This window comes from Lepisosteus oculatus, chromosome 2, assembly GCF_040954835.1.
Source record: "Lepisosteus oculatus isolate fLepOcu1 chromosome 2, fLepOcu1.hap2, whole genome shotgun sequence".
NCBI lineage: Eukaryota > Metazoa > Chordata > Actinopteri > Semionotiformes > Lepisosteidae > Lepisosteus > Lepisosteus oculatus.
In genome coordinates this window covers 56,102,896-56,121,941 of record NC_090697.1, presented here as the reverse complement: position 1 = coordinate 56,121,941, position 19,046 = coordinate 56,102,896, and the positions used below count along the sequence as shown (strand labels likewise).

The 19,046-nt window shown below is 36.2% G+C and overlaps 1 protein-coding gene across 12 annotated transcripts in view; it reads left to right on the top strand.

Annotated features, from left to right (window-relative positions):
* The window catches only part of supt3h (SPT3 homolog, SAGA and STAGA complex component), a 229,535-nt gene extending 214,565 nt beyond the window's left edge, over window positions 1-14,970 (top strand). For 10 of the 12 annotated variants that reach the window (XM_069179534.1, XM_069179564.1, XM_069179531.1 and 7 more), the window contains one exon: window positions 14,445-14,970. In XM_069179534.1, the coding sequence (XP_069035635.1) occupies window positions 14,445-14,708 (264 nt within the window). In that variant the 3' untranslated portion in view covers window positions 14,709-14,970. Of the gene's footprint in view, window positions 1-4,654; window positions 4,849-14,444 lie in introns of all 12 variants that reach the window. The other 2 variants (XR_001478287.2, XM_015345905.2) reach the window with 2 other exon arrangements.
* Window positions 14,971-19,046: the final 4,076 nt, after the last annotated feature.

Below are 19,046 nucleotides of genomic sequence, written 5' to 3'. Positions count from 1 at the left end.
TGGATGGATGTTCTTCAGATGTTAATGATCAGCCTGCAGTCACAGAATAACAGAAGAGCAACATCAATATGAACAAACAGCATCTAAGATATTGCAATCATGCCTTCCTAATGAGAACAGTTTCAGAATTTTGAAGATGAAACTAAAAACACATGAAAAAACATCCAATTTCTAGCTGCTTCAGCCAATTCAGGGTTGTGGGGGAGCCAGAGCCTATCTCGGCAAGTCATGGGCACAAAACAGGATACACCCTGAATGGGAGCTAGATCATTGCAGGACACACACTCACCAGGGCCAAGTATTCCAGAAGACAATTTACTTAATGTGGGAGGAAACTGGAGAACTCAAAGGAAATCCACATAAACTCGGGTAGGACATACAAACTCCACGCAGTTAGTACCCCAGGTCCAGAATTGAACCCAGGGCCCCGGTGCTGCAAAGCAATGATGCTAACCACTATGCTACCATGCTGCCTGTATAAAATGCTGTAAGATATAAAAAATAATTTGTACTTAAAGTACTTGTACCTGAAAAATACTGTACATTTAAGCAGTAGGAGGTTCTATTTGACCTTACCAAATTTGGGCAGAATTCTGCAAATTATGAAGTGCAGAATTTCCCATTGAAACTTTTATTGTTGGAATTTCAAAGTCATTATCTTCTTTTCTCTGCTGGTGGGTTGCTGAACATTAGCTTTGGTGTGCTGTTTGAAACCCCCTGCTTAGTTTTTGACAATCACATGCTTACTGCTGAACTTTACTCGGTTTACCCCAACAGCATAGAGCAAAATGTCCTTGATGAAAGCAGGCAGTTCATATTGTTTGTACAGGAAGAGCTTGATAAATCTCCAGACAAACTGCTAATGGTCTTCAGTAAACATTTACTTTTGTGTACATTTATACAACATTTCTTAGAATCAAGAAAATTCTGAGAATAAATGACACATTTTCCTGTTCCTACCATTTACAAATTGTAAAGGAAAATATGTATTTTCAAAGACAGCAAGGATAGGAAATGCACTGAATCAACACCGTATCAGAGGCATCTGAATACATTTTTCTGCTGGCAGATGAATCAGAACTAGTGCACCACATTGAGTTTAAACTTAATTTCTTTGTGTTTGGCATAGTTTATTGGGGTTGTATGGTTTGATTTATCATTAATACTATGTTAAACATGGAATGGAATCAATCAGAATGTGGGAAATCAATTAAGGTTCAACTGTTATGTGTTTAGTTAGAGATGAAACTCTAAGGATAGGCGAAGTCAAACTTTTTGTCCTTTTAATGTACATTTGTCTTATCATGTTTATTAAAACAATTATAATTCATATTTATATATACATATTGAGATGTGCACTCTGTGCCATTTTCAATAAAAAAGAGTTCCAGTTCAAGTAGACAAGCTGATATGAGCGAGACGTTGCAGCTGTGGTTCCTCGAGGCACTGCCACACCTGTTTGTCATTGCTTTCTGTTCAAATCATTGCACATAACGCAATGTTTGTGTTCACGTATTTCTGTTTGCATGCATGTGGGTTGGTGACTGTGTGCATGGGAGGTTGTATGTATATAAATCCTCTTTTGTATCTAAATGAGTGTTTTTTTCTTTCTTAAATAACTCAGCAGTAAGAAAACAGCTGATTTGGTTTAGTTGTCATAATCTGAAAGAGGTCATATCATAGGTTTTAATCTGCACAATTCGTGATGTTAGGTTTATGAAGCTGTAATTTCATGTGCTAGAATCAAGGTGATTCATGAGTGTTTTCCCTTGGTCTGGGTTCAATAACATGGGTAGTAGATAAAGGTAGTAGTTTTATTTTTAGACAAACCTTCTGCTAAGAGACTGTTTTTTCTAGTGTAATAACACCACATTTTACTGCTTCTGGGCAAAAGTATTATTATCTATTTTAGCTAGAATCAGTTTTTTTATTTTCATAATGGTTTACTCCTGTAGTTGCTTTATATATTACTGATACTTCCATAAGATTATTTCCATGTACAGTATTTTTTTTTCTTACATTAGAAAGGTGTAGTCATCAGGGATTCTACCTTTTTATGCCCTATCTTATTACCCTTCAGTAGCTTCCTAATGGGTTAACTGAAAAAAGGCCTGCGTTCAAAATTAGGGCAGGTTGGGCCCTTAGCTGTGGAGATTACTGGTTTTAATCTGAGCTCTGTCATTATCCGTTAGTATCTGATATTTCCCAAGGGGCAGCACAACCCCACAGTTAGCTGTGCACTGCTAGGGTTAGACTGGTTTAAAGTTGACAAGGATTTTCTTACTCTGACACATCAGCAACTTCCTTGGCTTTGCTGGGGGCCTGTGTGATTGCAGCATTATCTCTGAGCCTTTTTTCCATACACCATTCAGCATCTTAGCAGAGCTTTTTGTACTTCGTTTTGGAATTCTACATTTTAAAAAAAGAAGAGGGAGGAATTATTCTTTGTCCCAAGTGATCACTATTTCAACATAATGTATGATGCGAATTGAAAGAACATAAATGTGATGTCTTGTTTTTGCTACTGCAAAATAGCAGCTTGTGAGCCAGGTTGAGAACAGACACAGCTGCACCAGCTGTGCACTAATGTGCAGATGTGCACTTTCTATAGTGCAACAAGTCAAGGGTCATCTACGAAACTCAGCCCCTTAAAACTATAGGCCATTGCTGTTATATGGCACATTCCGTTCTATCGGCATCATCTCTCTGTTTGGACAGAGGATTTAACCAAATGAGCCACTCATATTCTAAATGCAACTTAATGTAGATCAGTGTTGAAACCCTTGACTATATTATTTTGAAATCTAATCAATTTTAGGGAACAAAACAATAGAAAGTGGTCCAATTTACTTTATCCTACCCAGTGGAGAACAGCATAGCCTGTATGATGCATAACTGGGGTAAAACTGGCATTAACAGAAGTTCTTGTATTCCTTGTGATTAGTGTAATGTGGCGGTATTTAGAAGAATTATACTCAGCAGCTAATGAAGGGCCAGGCTAAGACATATTGTAACTATAAATCTTTACAAACTTTCCATTTTGATGAGCAAGAGTTGTAACTATCCAGAGTGTGACATTCTTATTTATTAATAAATTGATTATTCCAAATTCACTTTTGACAATGTTCATCTGAGCATCTGTTTTTTTATGTAGCAGTTATTTTAAAAACATACAAATAGAACTATAACACTAAAATGATCAATACATTGGAGTACATTAAATATACCAAATAGCATTTATTATTCCATTATGTTAATGAAACTCTTACAGTATATCAAAGATAACTCATTCTTCTTTAAGTGCTAAATGAAATGCATGAATTCTTTTTTTCCATAGACCAATTATAAATTCTACTGTAGATGTCAGTACTTAAGGTATAATTGCACTGTTTTGAGTAGTGTGACTCCTACACGCAGATGTTTTGCCATAGTACATCCAGTTACATTTGAAACAAATCCTGAAGTCTGGTCATGAATATGTAAAGGGTACAGCCATGTTTATTTCAGCATTTCAATATGGCTGTGGAAGTGATCCTCCAAGCCAATTTCCACAATCCTGTCTCTATTTTGTCTCTGGACAAGTTACTAAAATATTTCCAGGGTGTTTTATTCTCTTTCAAGTTTTTTTTAGACAGACTTATGTCTTTGTACATGTATGCCATATTTCCATTTCTAATCTGTTTCTTTATACATTAACGCACTGTTTCAATTTGCCTTTGAGACTGACGAGCAATTCCAGAAAAGTGGAAGCTGTGGAGCTGATTAGCTCATCATGGGTTTCACCATTAATTTTGACAAGATAAATTTTGCACAGAAGCATAATTTTTAATTTATGTATTTTGAAGCTTATACTGCTAAGCCCTATTTACTCTCTGGCACTTCTTTTCTCAGTGTTGATGAAGGGGGTACTAAATTGTGATCCTTAAACCAAGCTTATAGTATCAGGGTCCCAACTCTAAAACTGTTCTTTCAGTCATGTGTGGTGACTTTTCAACTTTTGCTTTCAGGCATATTCAAATAGCTATGTTATCTTCAGGTGTGCAGTGCCCCCAGTGTAGTTTATTATTGGTTCTACTTTGTGACCTGCTTTGAACCTTCTACTGAGCTGGAGTTGGAATCTGCAATGAAATGCCAAAATAAGTACCAAATTGAAGTGATGGCATGCAAAAATGTCTCTTTTGTTTGAATTACGGCTGGAAAAATAATCCATTTTCATAAATTGAAGGTGCTAATATTCTCCTGTATTTTAAAACATTTAAGACTATTTTTTTCAGATTCAGTGCTCATCTTTGCACTACATGGCAAGATAAAGGAAAGAGGGACCAATAAACTCTCAAAGTAGCTATTTGAATTGCTTGATATACAATGACAACATTCTGGGTCACTGAATTTATTTTTACATCAGTGTAAAGTATTGCTGTATTCATAATCTATGTGATCAGCATGAGTTTAACTTTAATCTTTATGTAGTTATGTTTGCTTTAGACATATGCAATCAGCTAGTATTTATTACTTAAAATGAAAGTGGAGATTTCAATATTTAATGTTCTGTGCTCACTGTTGTGTGTAAGTGCAAACAGGAACACCTTATCTTCTGTCTTTAATGCTTGCCAAACAGATTTCAGTGACCTGTGTTCTCTTCCATTTCTAATAGTAGCCGCCAACTGATGGGATATTACCACCCCAAAGATGAATGACTGAGCTTTGATACCAATGGCACTGATAAGTCAGTCAGGAGAGGGACACCCTAACTTCTGCCTCTTTCCTGAGGGAATGTAAGGACATTCCACTCCTTACACTTACTTTTTCACCGATGAAGAAACATTGACAAGTCTGCCAAACAACTTAGTAAGTTTGGTTGCTACTCTTCTCCTGTCTTAAGGTGTATGATGAGAGAAATGAACTATTGGGAGCATTAATATTCAGTCAACTGCTCATGGGACAGTGATATCCCACTGTTTGTTGGCTGTTTGTCTCTTTTGGGGAACCAAGGTAAAAGGACTGGAAAGTAGGCCAACTGGTTTCAGCTAAACCTTAGCTGTAACTCTTTTATGTAAGCCTGGCCCAACACATACAGTAGGTAATGAGCCTAATCAGTCACCCTCTTCTGTGCTCTAAAATTATCCTAACCTAGCTTTGTCTCACCACTAGAATAGACTTTTACTCCTCAAGCTTGTCTTGCCGCAAGATGTTACCAGTCTATTCTTTTTCTCAAAACTACAAAACCTCTTCTTGTGCAAACCATTTGATTCATCTTATCAATTCGTGCTAATGCACTTATTTTGTTTTTCTCTGGAGAGTCCTTATGCCACCCTCTATTGATTTAATCCAACAGTGGCACTTGCAGAACCAGGGCTTCAGTCTGTCAGGAAAGAACATTAAATCCGGTTGACAGGTTAAACACTCACTAAACATCAATTTGCACACACTCAGACATAAATCTGCACAGAGCTGTATATGTAGCATTCTGAAAGGGGCCCTGCTGCACATAGTCTGTCAAGAGTTGGGTTAGGTCCAGCATTCGTATTGGCACCAATAATTAAACAAAGAGTCTGGACAACAAAGTAAAGAAAATGTGGTCAAAACTTTGAAATAAAAGCAATTTTTTACCCACTTCACATGTTTTCCAAAAAGCAACCCTCTCTTCTCTGTCATCCCTCATGCCCAGAATTGTAAAAATATGTGGTATGATAAAATCAAATAACAATAAATATTTTTTATTGTTAGTAGAAGAGGTAATATCAACATATTGGTTTTTTTACCAAATCTAGGAACATCACACTTTTTTTGGTGAGACTACTATATTATGGCCACATTGGCAAAATCCAGGCAATTAACATACTTACAGTATTAGAACAATTTAAACTGTCCCAGAAGAGTAAAATAAAAAAAATAGTCATAAATAACAAAGATAACTTCAAATGTCAAAGAACAATATGCAACATAATTCAAATCTAATGTAAGTTGGTATACAGTATACTGTATCAAAACAGTTTGATACTGTATACAATGGATACAGGATACAGTTGAATACAATGGTCCTAACTTGAAAAGAGTCTGTCTAAAGCAAAGACTATCACAGGAAGTTGGATTCTCATTTTAAGAAGTCAGACTGCAACATAATCTAACCCTAATGGCAAGGTGGGGTTGCTGTCAAGGTTATACAGTATAATATTGATTTTGGTGTGAATCATTATGTTTGTGGCACATTTACATTTGGTAACTTTGTGGCAATAACCACTAAAATACAAAATGGCAATAAAGGTGTTAAACTGGAAGGTTTTAATGTTTCTCAAGCAAACCTGGTGAGGGATTTCTTCTTAACCCAAATTGAATAATAAGGAATTTGGTCATCTTTTCTTTCATATGAACTATTAGATATCAACAAGTTCAGATTAGGGAGCAGTCTACCTGGAGCTGTTTTTTGTGAAACATAGAGAGGAGGAGGAAGAGCCAGAGGTCAGAGGCAGGTTGTCACCTACCAGCAAAGAGGAAGTAAAACAAAACAGGTTTCCTGTTCTGGTAGACAAGGGGAAAACGAACAGGAACAGGAACTCTTAATCTATGTAAAATAGCTTTTTTTAATCAAATAAGTAGTTTCTTTATTTTGGATATGCAATGTAATGGACACACTCTGAAAGACTATCAACAAAAGAGAATGGTGTTTCTTCACAACAAATGTTTTTGGAATACATCATGTGTTAACAAGGGCATAAGACCAATGACAGCACCCTGGGAGGAATGAGCATTGGTTCTCTTGCCTTTTTGAATGAAATCTTTTTTTTTTCATTTGCACCTGGTAAAGGAGAAAGTTAAAGAAACAGCTGTACCTTTGGTTTTATTCATGGATATTTTGTTTTATTATTACAAGGAATCTGATAGTGAAAATTGATTATATATATGGTATATGTTTTTTTAGGAGAATATAGAAATATGTAACTTTATTTAATAATATGAGGTGAAAATAAATTATCTGTTCACCAGAAAATGTCTATTTATCTTTCTATCAAGTTGGCAAACTCAAGGAAATAATTCAGGATCCCACTTTATCCAAAACTCTTTATTTGCTGTAAGCTGACTTGGACAGTAGTGACCTGGTCAGATAGTTAGAACTTAATACTGATGAGGAGGCCTGTATGGGAACCCTTGGTCGTTATGGCTCACTTCCCTGATTAAATAAATCCCTGTCATTTAAATTAAGTGAAAATGAGCCAGGGGAAAGGCTGGGAACTGACAGGAAGAGGTAGGTAGTGTGTGGGGAAAGTGCCTGTGCTGAACCTGAAAAGTGGAGATACTGTATCAATCAGAGAACCCTAAATCAGAGAAGGCTGATAATCTTAGGACTGCATCTGGCAAGCAGTCTACATTGCTTTCGGCCCACATGGTTGACCACAACTGCTGTAGACTAGGTGGGGTAAATAAAATCATTTTTCAAATTTCATCTTGTAAAAAATAAAGCATGGATATCAGTTTGAAGCTGCTGTTCTTCTCCAAAGTGGTAATTTACTTTTTAATCAATAGCTTGATAAGTCAGCAATTAACACAATATGAGAGCACACATGTTTTATTCTTGTTCTTTTAACTGATTTTAATGTTTATTCTGTATGCTGGATTACAGGGGTGTGAGTGGCTTTCTTAGAAGAAATGTGCAATGTAATATCAATGGACTGTTCAATTTGGGCCTTTTGTGAACTATTTATATAGTCATTTCCAAATGCAAAAAAAGAACTTAAAAAGAAGGAAGCATCCTGCCTTTTGAAATCTGAGAAGAGCTAAAAAATAAAAAAGCTCAACCCCATAACCCAAGGAACTGTGGTCACCATGAGCACAAAAATACCTGAAACTATTTATTTTCATATTTGGCTTGTTGCACTGAAGAAACCATGTCTAATGGCCTTCACTGTAGTAGGAGTTAAAAAAAGAAGATATTTTACATAATAGCTTGCATGTGTGAGTTCCCTCTGGCAGGAGTGTCATAATTGGAGTATCATCTCTCTAAGAGAAGAGACTATCTGTCTTTCAGATGCACTAAATGTCTTGGCTTCCATGGCTAAACAGAGGACATCATGGTTCTGTTCAAAGATAAACATCTTTCTTTCTCAGTTATTCATCTTTCTCCCCTTCCTGCTAACTTGGCAGAGCTGTAGAAGGAGAAGCAGGGAGCAGCCGAGTGCAAACAATTTTCTTCCTTCCTTGCTCGACAAAGCCTGGAGAGGGTTCCTGGCTTCCTGACATGATCAACTTTCTTTTCACTCAGCCTGGGACACTAGTTAAAAAATAATAATAATAACAATAAAAGGAGCCACTTGAGTAGTTTTTACTTCCTCTCTTACTAATAAAGCAGCTAATTCAACTAAGTCCCACTTTCCTTTGAGATCAATGTTGTTCCACCCTAGAGATTTGAGGATATAGACTATTATTTCCCTAAGCTGTCATTATGAACATTGTTTGTTTTGGTTTTTAACTATTTTTTTTCCTTTTTATGAAAACGCCACACAGAAAATGGTACGAACAGGCCAATATAATATCCTTGTAGGTCCGTAACCAGCACTCAGAATATACTGATTTTAGGAGTTTATGATTGGGAGATAGGGGTGATTTAAAGAGGTGTGCCGCCAATGTCTTAAAACAGTAAAAAATGCATTTTACTATATAATTTAGTTCAGAGATGTATATATTTCACCTGAGAAAGTGCAAAACATCTATTTTTCTTAGATTTTACATATAATTATTCAATTTAGTGCTTTCTCTTAATACAGGAACTACTGAATTTAAATACATGCGCTTATGTTTAAGATTTTAAGTATATAGTAATTACACTCAAATGCATAGTGTAAGTAACTTCTACTTTAAACTTAACTTTTCAGCTTACTGTATATAATATTGAGTTTAATGAATACTGGAAGTCCTAGGAAAACTGACAAATTCACATTTCCATCACACATTGACTAACTGTAGGATGATACACTGTATAAAATAAAAGATCATTGTCACGGTTAGAGAGGTTTTTGCCTCACCATGTTCTTTGTGGCTTGTCCTGGGTCAGTGCAATATTTCCGCAGTCTATAGTATATCAACTAGATAACCAATAGCATGTGTAAATGTGCAACAGTGAGCCACTGGAGTGTATTAAACTTGACTTGGTAATAACATTCCTAAGCGTTGCTTTTTCTGTGTGTAGACTATTACATTGACCAGTTACAGATTTGATATATCTCCTCTGCATAGCTGCTGAGTGTCTTCAGAGCTTTTAATATATGGCAAATAAAATCAGCAAAGGTCACTTACTGGGCTGAAGGAATGTACTTCAGCTGTATGCTTTGTGCTTTTCTGTGTGAGGTTCTGTAACCACGCTGCCTCTTCCTTCTTGTCCTGTCAGCAGGCAGTATTTTAGCTATGATATATAATACATCCCACCCTTCCAAAAAACCAGGCCTCCCTGTATCAGAGTGTTTCAGGTTATTCTTGGACTTCACCAGCACAACCTGCAGCTACAGACTTGGCATAGCTGTGAGCAGCAAAGACGAGCCACCCACAGTTGAGGCCAGTGTCAGAGAACCAGGACATGTCTATGACAAGTCTTCAGATTCAAAGACCTCCTCTGAATGCCTTTAAGGGTGCATTGCAGGGTTCCCAAAATATGTATAGTGATACACATCACTTTTACTACACCTGTTGTGAAGTACTGTCTGCAGTTTTTCTTTCATTGGTCACATTTGGACCTTTTTTTAAACTTCCACAGTGTTCACACGGACTTCTAACATCAGCTTGTTTACCACATAGTATATTGTCTTTGTTTTTAAGAAAATAAAAAAGAAACTTTTATTCGACTTTATAAGCCAAATGGCCTTCTCTTATACTGTAGCTCTATTATGAAGAGTATGCGGTCATCAACCTGACAATAAAAGGACAGGTTTAGAAAATTGTGCTTTGTGTTATGGTTTGCAATACTAGTAGAACCATTTATTTAGTAGAGAAAGACACAAAACTAAAATTACTGCATTTTTAATGTAAGTATTACAAATTGTGCTTTATCTACTTTAATCTACAAAAAAGTAGATTTCTAATTCGACTTTTTAACCCTTTTGTAATTCTGTGTAATTGTGAACGTAAAACAATGTATTACAGAGACCCTGTATCTCCAGGGATGGTTTTGTGAATATTCTTATAATACTCCCTCAGATTCAACCACTTTAAAGTACTGTCTTTATCAACAGATGTGTGATGTCTTTTTGAAGAATGTATTGGTAGATACTTTTCACTTCCTTAGAGGAAGGGAGAAACATATGTGAATAATTTGTTGTTGTGTTTTTTTCTTTTCCAGTCTCAAAGTATAAATAGTTAATTCTGTGAAGAAAAAAAAAGGCTTCTTTTAAATCCTTTCCAGTCCCAGAACTGTTAATGTGACTAGAGTCTAAATTAAAACACATTCTGAGCAGGAAGGAACTGTTCCCTGAGATATTACTCTATTACTTCCCTTCTGACATCCGCATATTATAAACTTATCAAGGCAAATTTGGACTGCAACCCATTTCCAATTAAAGAGTCTGTCTTTTCGTTTGTGTCTTGCATCTAATAGGAAACTACTCAGCTCTTCGAAAGTGTTTATGTTGTGTGCTCAAGTGGATTTCCTTTCAATCCTGAGTGGGTTAGATTGAAGATAAATGGTGCTTCTGGGCTTCCTAAAATTTACAGTAGTTTTGAAACACCAAGGGTAATATTTTTTCATTTGTCTTACCACCTTTATCAAACATTTATTTTTAATTTATTGGTTATCTACTGTAGTTTGCCTTCTAAAGAGCCTGAAATTCGTACAGCCTTGTTTACCAGTATTTAAATTCCTTGCTGCAAATCTGACTGTTGGCGAAGAAGCAGATAATTTTCTGACTACCTGTCATTTTAATGCAACTGGGCGCCAAACATTTGACTTCAGCTAATTGATGTGGCGACAGAATGCACAGCATTATCATAAATAAACTTTTTCTACATGTGAGGCCAGAAGGGCTTGTTTTTCTTGGTTCTTAAATGTATATTTAGGTATTTATAGCATACAGATCTGTTTAAGATGCATGAAAAAACAGTGAAGATGTGTTCAGACATCTACAGTTTATTTTTCACATTTGGATTTAATAAATTATGCTAACCTAATTGATTTATCACTTTCTTTAGTACAGCTATAGTTTATTTTGTTGAAGTACAATTAATTTTACTGTATCTACCCTGCGATGCATTTTTTCCCAGCTTGGTGGCCTCTATGAAAAAATTGAATGTCAACTCGTTTTCAACACGGGTACGATACAGTCAAATCGCATTAATGATTCTCTTTTATTAAATTATGACTAATTATCATTAGATCACATTACTGAAGTGATAGTATTCCTCCATGTGTATATAGAAGAAGAGAGAAGAGCATGGTTTAAGTCACAGACTGAAATGAAAATTAGATCAGATAAGATGTGATACTATACTAGTGGTGGTCATGTATTGTTGTGTGTGACCACCTCAATCATTCATATTATGGTTTCAATTAAAGTATTAAGGAAATCCCTGTCATTGTAGGAGTAGGCAGCAAAAACCTAACAACCTCAGGGAAGGAGACTTACTGTAGATTGAGGAATTATTTAGGTGCAAAGAAGTAATACATATACTGTAAGCACTCATTTACCCATTAGAGAGTTTTGACCACATGTATCTAACTAAAACATTTAATATGATTCTGGACATGACTGTCATACTGACCAGAAGTTCTGCCCTCAAGGACCACAGAGAGCAATTTAAAATGTCTTCAGGGATTAGTTTTAATACAAAAATGAGGTTTCCATGAGCTCTGTGAAAAAGTGCAGGCCTTTAGATAAAGTTAACTGTAATGTGCAACACCTAATGATATCTTCAGTTAGAGAAAAAAAAATAAATGTTGAGATCCAAGAATGACATTTGGTATATTTGTATTATTTTTTCTTTGCAGGCTATTAGAAATATCAATGGTTTTCCATTAATTTTAGAGGAGTGGATATACTGTACAGTACGTATGAATAATAATAGAATTAAATTAGTAAGGCACATGGAAGCATTTATTTTTAAACCTTTTTCAAAAATTTTTTTTTTGTTTTTATTTTTCAGTATAAGATGTGCATATGCAGCATAAATATTGATATCTTTTTTTTAAATCTCAGATAATGTGAGTTAGAAACAGTAGCTGTAAAGAAAAAGGACACAAGTCTTGATGGTTGAAATTAGGGAATCTTTTGTATTTTATAGGTTCCAGGTTAGCTGGAATGGAATGAAAGTCAACGTTATATCCTGTCTCTCCCTCTCTTTCTTTTTCCGACTTGCCCAGCCAGTGAGTGTTCCAGGGCTGTATCTTGTTTAAAGGGCTGGGTTTCTTTCTCTGTTCTTAAATAAATCCTTCCACTGTCTGGGTCTGGTCTCTGAGCTAGATTTATATTTTCAATGTTAGAGAATCTGGAGATGGGGGAGGGGTAATACAAAGAAATGAAAAAAGCAACAAAACAAATTATTTCACATTGCAAATTAGCCAACAATGGAACATCTGGTTCAGTTTTAGATGTTTTTTTAAGTAGGAAGTAAAAGAACAAAAACAACATCAACAAAAAACACTTAGGAAATAAGTGAAATAAATGAACGTCACATTCAAAGTGTATCACACTGAACAGACTGGAATCCCCTGTTGTACTCTGTCACTGTGTAAAACAATGCATGCTGTATACAATTTCAGAGCCTGGCCCAGAGTTCACAATTATTAGCTTAACCTCATATTTTTATGGAGTTTTGTGTAGAAACTGCATACTGAACTTATAATGTATTTTATTTTAAATTATATAGTGTAGAATAGATCATTGCTCATATCATAACTACTAAATTACCATAGATACTCCAAAACTATGAGGGCCAGAGAAAGTAAAGTATTTAAAAGAGCCAATAGAGGAAAAGATCTAGCTTCTTTCTGGTGAACGAGTGCCAGTAGTTACTTATTACTGCATATTCATATAGAATTCATAAAAAATTTAGAAAATAAGCCACTGTCGGGTTGTGAAGAATGTTTGTTTCTTCTGCCTTAAAGGTTTAAACATCGATGACAGCAGTCATACGGTACATGCATCTCTTGATGATTGCAGTGATGTGACACAGCCCCAAATATGACAAATATGCCAATGCAAGCAGAAAAAATTGAATTTTCTTTCCAAGTAGCACAGCAGTTATGTGGGTCTGTTTATATTTTAGACACTCCGCTTTCTTCTCAGTAAAATCTCTAAAGACTTTTAAGAGCTAATTTCAGTGCAGTTCGTCACTGTGTGGTCTTGGGTTTTTTGGTAGTATCTATGAATATACAGTACACATACTACTAAGAGTTACAGGTGGTGCTGTGGAACTTCAAAGAGGAGAGTTTGAACCTCTGGGCTGTTCCATGGGAAATGTACTTTATATGGAAATACAAGTTAGGGGCTTCACAGTTGTGTTCCTGCTATCTAGCTTGAATCTGAATAGGTCCATCTGTTTATGGATAAAAAAAAAGAAGCTCATTGACATGTTTGTGTACTGATGAGAACTTACAATATCAATTTCTTATTATAAAGCTATACCTTGTTTTTTGGAAGAATCAAATGTTGTTATTTAAATGTGTGTTCACTATTTCATTTGTGTTGAGTTTTTATCGTGCATATCCTTACAGTGTCATGTCAGTTATTATTCCTTGTCAGTATTAAGATTAATAGTTTCTGCAGATAGGCTGAAAAATGTATGAGAGGAAAAGAAACACAGTGTTTTGGCTGTGAAACCTTTACTTGTTCCTTTACAGCCTATACATGCTAACGCAGCTACCTACTTAATAAAATATGATCTTAGAGAAGATGAAAAGCTTTGATTTAATTATTGTTTTGTTCTTGCTATTATCATTAAGTTAATAAATTAACTATTTTATCATGCGTGATCAGGCACAATCCATACATAAACTATAAGATGGGGAACCTGTGATTTATTTCTTTTATTATTATATTTATTATTGGATTGTAAAATAATCCATAGAATAGCATGTGCTCAACAGCCCTGTTTGAAATAGTGGTTTGCAACTTTGAAAAGTGATATTACTACTTTAGAAGCAATGGCCATTAAAAGTGACCTCTTGAGTGTACAGATTCTAGCAGATAGCAGTACCCCCCACCCTCTTCCTTCTTCCTCAAATAAACAATGCAGCTAATTAAAGTATTGAAACGCCATATATCCAAGTGTCTACTGTTTTCCTTAAATAGTAATGCAAACCACTTGTTAACCACATTGAAGAGTTTTTTAATAGACAAAGTGGTTGCTTATAACTCTACCACCAGAAATGTTCAGATTAAACAAAAATATTACATTCCAGCCAGTGTTGTCTACAAAACCGGAAAAATGGCCTGCCTCTGTGGAGCAGAAGTGATAATTCATTGCAGATTTTCCTCCCTCTCTCCCCCTCCCACCTCTTCTCTTTGACAGAGTGTCTACCGCAGAAGCGGGATGACATTCCTAGCCTGCTGATTGGAAGTTGCAGGACCAAGGAAGGAGTGCCATTGTCTGGAGGTGACTGTTTCCCTGCGCAGAAAGGCATCTGTTCATATCCTCGCACCATATCGACGTGCCAGTCCCAGACTTTTTTTATTGTGAGCAGTTCTACAGCCCCCATGCTTTTTTCTGTTTCTTCATCCCTTGTTTACTAGCCTGGCTAATTAACATCAGGATGTTTTTGGATCTTCTGTAGGTGGACAAGAATGCAGATTGCATGCTTTTTAAATCTGATCTAACTTTTTCTATGGTTGGCAAGTGTTTGCTTAAGTTAGAAGGACTATTTAGAAATGGGTTTGGATGACAGGTTTTGTTTTCAGATGGATTTTTATTTTGTAGATTCATTAAAAAAGTGGTCTTTGTTTCATTTGCTTGTCAACGCTTTTTCCTAATAAACATCTATGCATTCCACAAATACTGCTGCTCTTTAGTGAGGTGGTTTTTGAGTTGCTATTCCTAGTCTGATTTTTACTTATTACAGCAGGAGAAAATTTTGCCTTTTAGACTGAGTGATGCTTTTTAATCCGCTTAGACTTCAACTATTTATTGAACAGTGTAAAAGGAATAGCAACAGCTGACATTAAGGATTCTTATACCAGTCATAATGCAAATAAGAACTTTTCAAAGAAACTAGACTGAGAATCCTTACAAAACTATAAAAGGTTTTTTATATTTTCAAAAGTAAAAGGCCACCTAGGTCTCAGATAGAATTCCACAAAGAAACATTTGTAACTAATGAGAAAATGTAGTGCATATGGTAATCAGTTAACTAATTGAAAGCAAATATAAAATCGTTTGTTCCTGACCTCTACAAACGATATATTGATGACTGCGTCGGTGCCGCCACATGCTCCAACAATCAGCTTGAGTTCTTCCTGCACCATTTCACCAACTTCCACCCGTCCCTCAAATATAGGGTTAACATATCTTCCACCACTCTTCCGTTTCTAGACATCCACTTGTCTATCAACCACCCCCGACTGTCCACTTCAGTTTATTACAAACCCACAAATTCACACAGCTACCTCCTTTACAGCTCATTTCACCCCAACCACACTAAAAACTCTCTTCCTTTTTCACAGTTCCTTGGGTTGCGACGATTATGCAGCGACGACATTGACTTCGAGAACCAAGCCCTCGAAATGTACTTATTTTTCATCAACAGAGGATACCCCAGAAGTGTGATTGACAGGGCCTTTGCCCGAGCCAAAAACACCCCCCGGAACATCAACCCAATCAGGAACTCCCGCCGTAACAACCGCATTCCTTTGGTGCTTCCTTACCACCCTAACTCACTTCCTATCCCCAGGACCATTAACCACAACTTTTCCATCCTACAGGATGATCCCTCCATTGGGGCCCTCTTTTCTGATCGCCCTATCATCTCATATCGCTGACCACCTAATCTGCGTAACCTCCTTGTTCACAGCTCCCTTGAGCACCGTCAACAACCATCCACACCAGGCACTTTCCCTTGCAACAGAGCTCGCTGTATCACCTGCAAGTACACAGCCACCACCACACTCATTCAAGGCCCCTCAGGACAGTTTCGGATCACCCAGACAGCATCTTGTACCTCCAGCAACCTTATTTACTGTATCTCTTGCAGTAAATGCCCAGCCATCTACATTGGAGAAACAGGAAGGAGACTTGGAGACTGCTTCAGAGAACACGTCAGGGCTGTGAAGGTTAAAGATCTCTCCAAGCCCATTGTTTCTCATTTCACCTCTGACGGCCACGACCACTCTAATCTCTCCGTCTGTGTTCTCAAAGACGGTTTTCCAAACTCATACATCAGAAAGACCACCAAAACTAAAATTATTCTGCAGCTAGGATCACACATTCTCCCTTCCCGTAACGACAGACTACTGTTCTTTTAAATTTTCTCCATTCATTGGAAGTTTCATTTCAATTCCTCTGCACCCATTCTGACTTCACACCTCTTTATTGGCCTCTCTTTCTGTCCCCTGCTCCCGCCTCTCACTCCTCCTCCCTCCCAACCTTTGTTCTCCCGCTACTTTACCTTTGCCTACTGCCCTGTCTCTCTCACACCTGAAGAATGCTCCACGGCCAAAACATTGTGTTCTCTTTCTTCTTTTTTTCAGCATGGAATAAACCTATAACTTGTTCCTTTGCAGCCTACGCATGCTGACGCAGCTACCCACCTGAAATATAAAAGACGTTTAATAAAATTAAAGTCCACAAAAGTTCTTATTCATATTATTTGATAAACCCATGCAAAACCATTATATCCCTTGACATTGGGGGGTGCTAGCATGCAATTTTGGTGATACATGTGCATTACTATTGTTTAAAACTGCAAATTGCACCAAATGTATATCACACACACATGAAAATGGTCAGAACAGTTTAGAAATGCCCATTTATTGTTAAGATCTGAACTGCCCCTGAAGGTCCAACCAGAATTCAGGTAGGTACAGTATATATCATGAAAATACATTTTCATGTCTGAATGTGAGAATGAGAGCTGAATATGTGCTTAATGTGGTTACTGGTTCATTCATCTAATAACAATAACAACATACATATCACTACAAAACATTCTGGGTGGAAAATGAATAAGACAGCTCTCCCAAAAAATGGATAGTTTTACAACCTGGTCTCACCCACATTGCACATGTCTGGGACATGTTTTGGAAAATATGTTTCCTCCTAGAACCATTTCAAAACTGGTTACTACCCTGAAAGAAAACCTGAGAAGAATTACAGTACATTTTATCCCTACAGTGGGGTGCAGCACAATAAATACATTAATAATAATTAATAATTACACTGTATCTTTTTATGTTTGTGTAAAATGTGATTGCTCTGGGGCTCACATATAACAGAGGTACAGAATTTGTTGTACCATCAGCGTTAGGGGATACTGTAGATGTGCATCTATGATGCTTGAAAAATTAGCAACAGTTTTAAAAAATGAAAAAAAATGTACTTTTACTGTATGTATTTATGTATTATCCATTTAGCAAAAACATGTTATACTATTGCTGAATATAGAAATAATTGTATTGTTAAGAAATGTCTTTGTTAATTGTTTCGCCAACCTGTGACTAAGCTCCAGGTAATCCTCTGAAATTTCAGTAAAGCTGTGTAAACCCATTTCTACACAATAATGAATTGTGTTACTGGTTTATTGCTGACCAACACTACAAACAGTTTCACTCGTATTCACTTACATTTACATTGCTAAACTCCAGACACTATGGTGGTTCCTGCCAAGGTTACTTGTACAATATGACTGTCAGGTATTTTCTTTATTCTTAACAAACCAACATAGAAATCACCATAGAATTTATTTAAATAATTTTTAACTTATTTGCCAAGTATTCATCAAAACAAAAATTCATTTGCACTGAGGTTTTCAATTAATAACTTTTGAGCATTAAGCTAATTTCCTTATTTAAGGCTTACCTTTTCTTTTAAGAAAAAACATTGAAATCAGTGAATGTGGTGCTTTGCCATTGAGGTATCTAAAAACACACTGAGCAATTATTTGAATTTAAAGCTGTGACATATGAAAAGTGACTAAATGAATAGGAATGAAAAAGGACTAAATACCAAGCAAAATGGACAAAGAAGCTTGAAGTAAATCTACGTACGTAATGAATTATTATTTAAAATAATTTTTGTATATATTTTGTACACCATCTCATGCTAATTGTAATTTGTATACTGTATGCTGCCAGTGACACATACACAGTCTATATTATTATTTCTATAGTATATATCATAGTATTATTTTACAGTAGGAAAGAGCAGCAGTTTAGTGCTTAAGGCAAAATGACTGTATTATGAAGCACTAATCTCATAAGAGTGACATCTTTAGACCTTCCACAGGGTAACAGCACAACACTAACAAAAAGCATCATTGAAAAGAAACACATGCATTGATTATCTTTAAATGGGAGTTGCTGCTCTCTTGGTTTCCCCGACTTTGAACAATGGTGCGTCTTCAGCCAGGATTTTACAAAAAGACCAGAACTCTCTGGAGTGAGAAGTTTAATTTCCACAAAGACTAGTGGAGCCAGACTTTGTATTTAAATTTGGTTGCATGACTTATTGTCAGTGTTATTTAGCTGAGAAGCCATGTTTGTGTTACGCATAAGTAACAAGGTAAGTTTTGCTTGTAACTGTAAGTTGACAGAGACTTTTTTAGCCTGTCTTCACCTAGTTCCAGACATTAAATTCCTTAATATCAGCTTAGGTTTTCCGGGCAGTTTTTGCCTTCCCCTCTGGCATATTTCGGTTGGAAATATGTATCCAGTGGTTTCAACAGTTGTAAAGTTGTGAAACCTGCAGGCATTTATATTGTCAATTATTGCTCGGTAGAATTGTCATCTGTTGATCTGTTCTCTGGTGTTGTTTAAAGTAACTATCAAATCCAAGTCAATCTAATTTGTACCATTCAACTTTTTTGTGGGTCATTCTTTATACAGTACATTCAATACTTCTGTCATCTGTAGAAGGGCTCA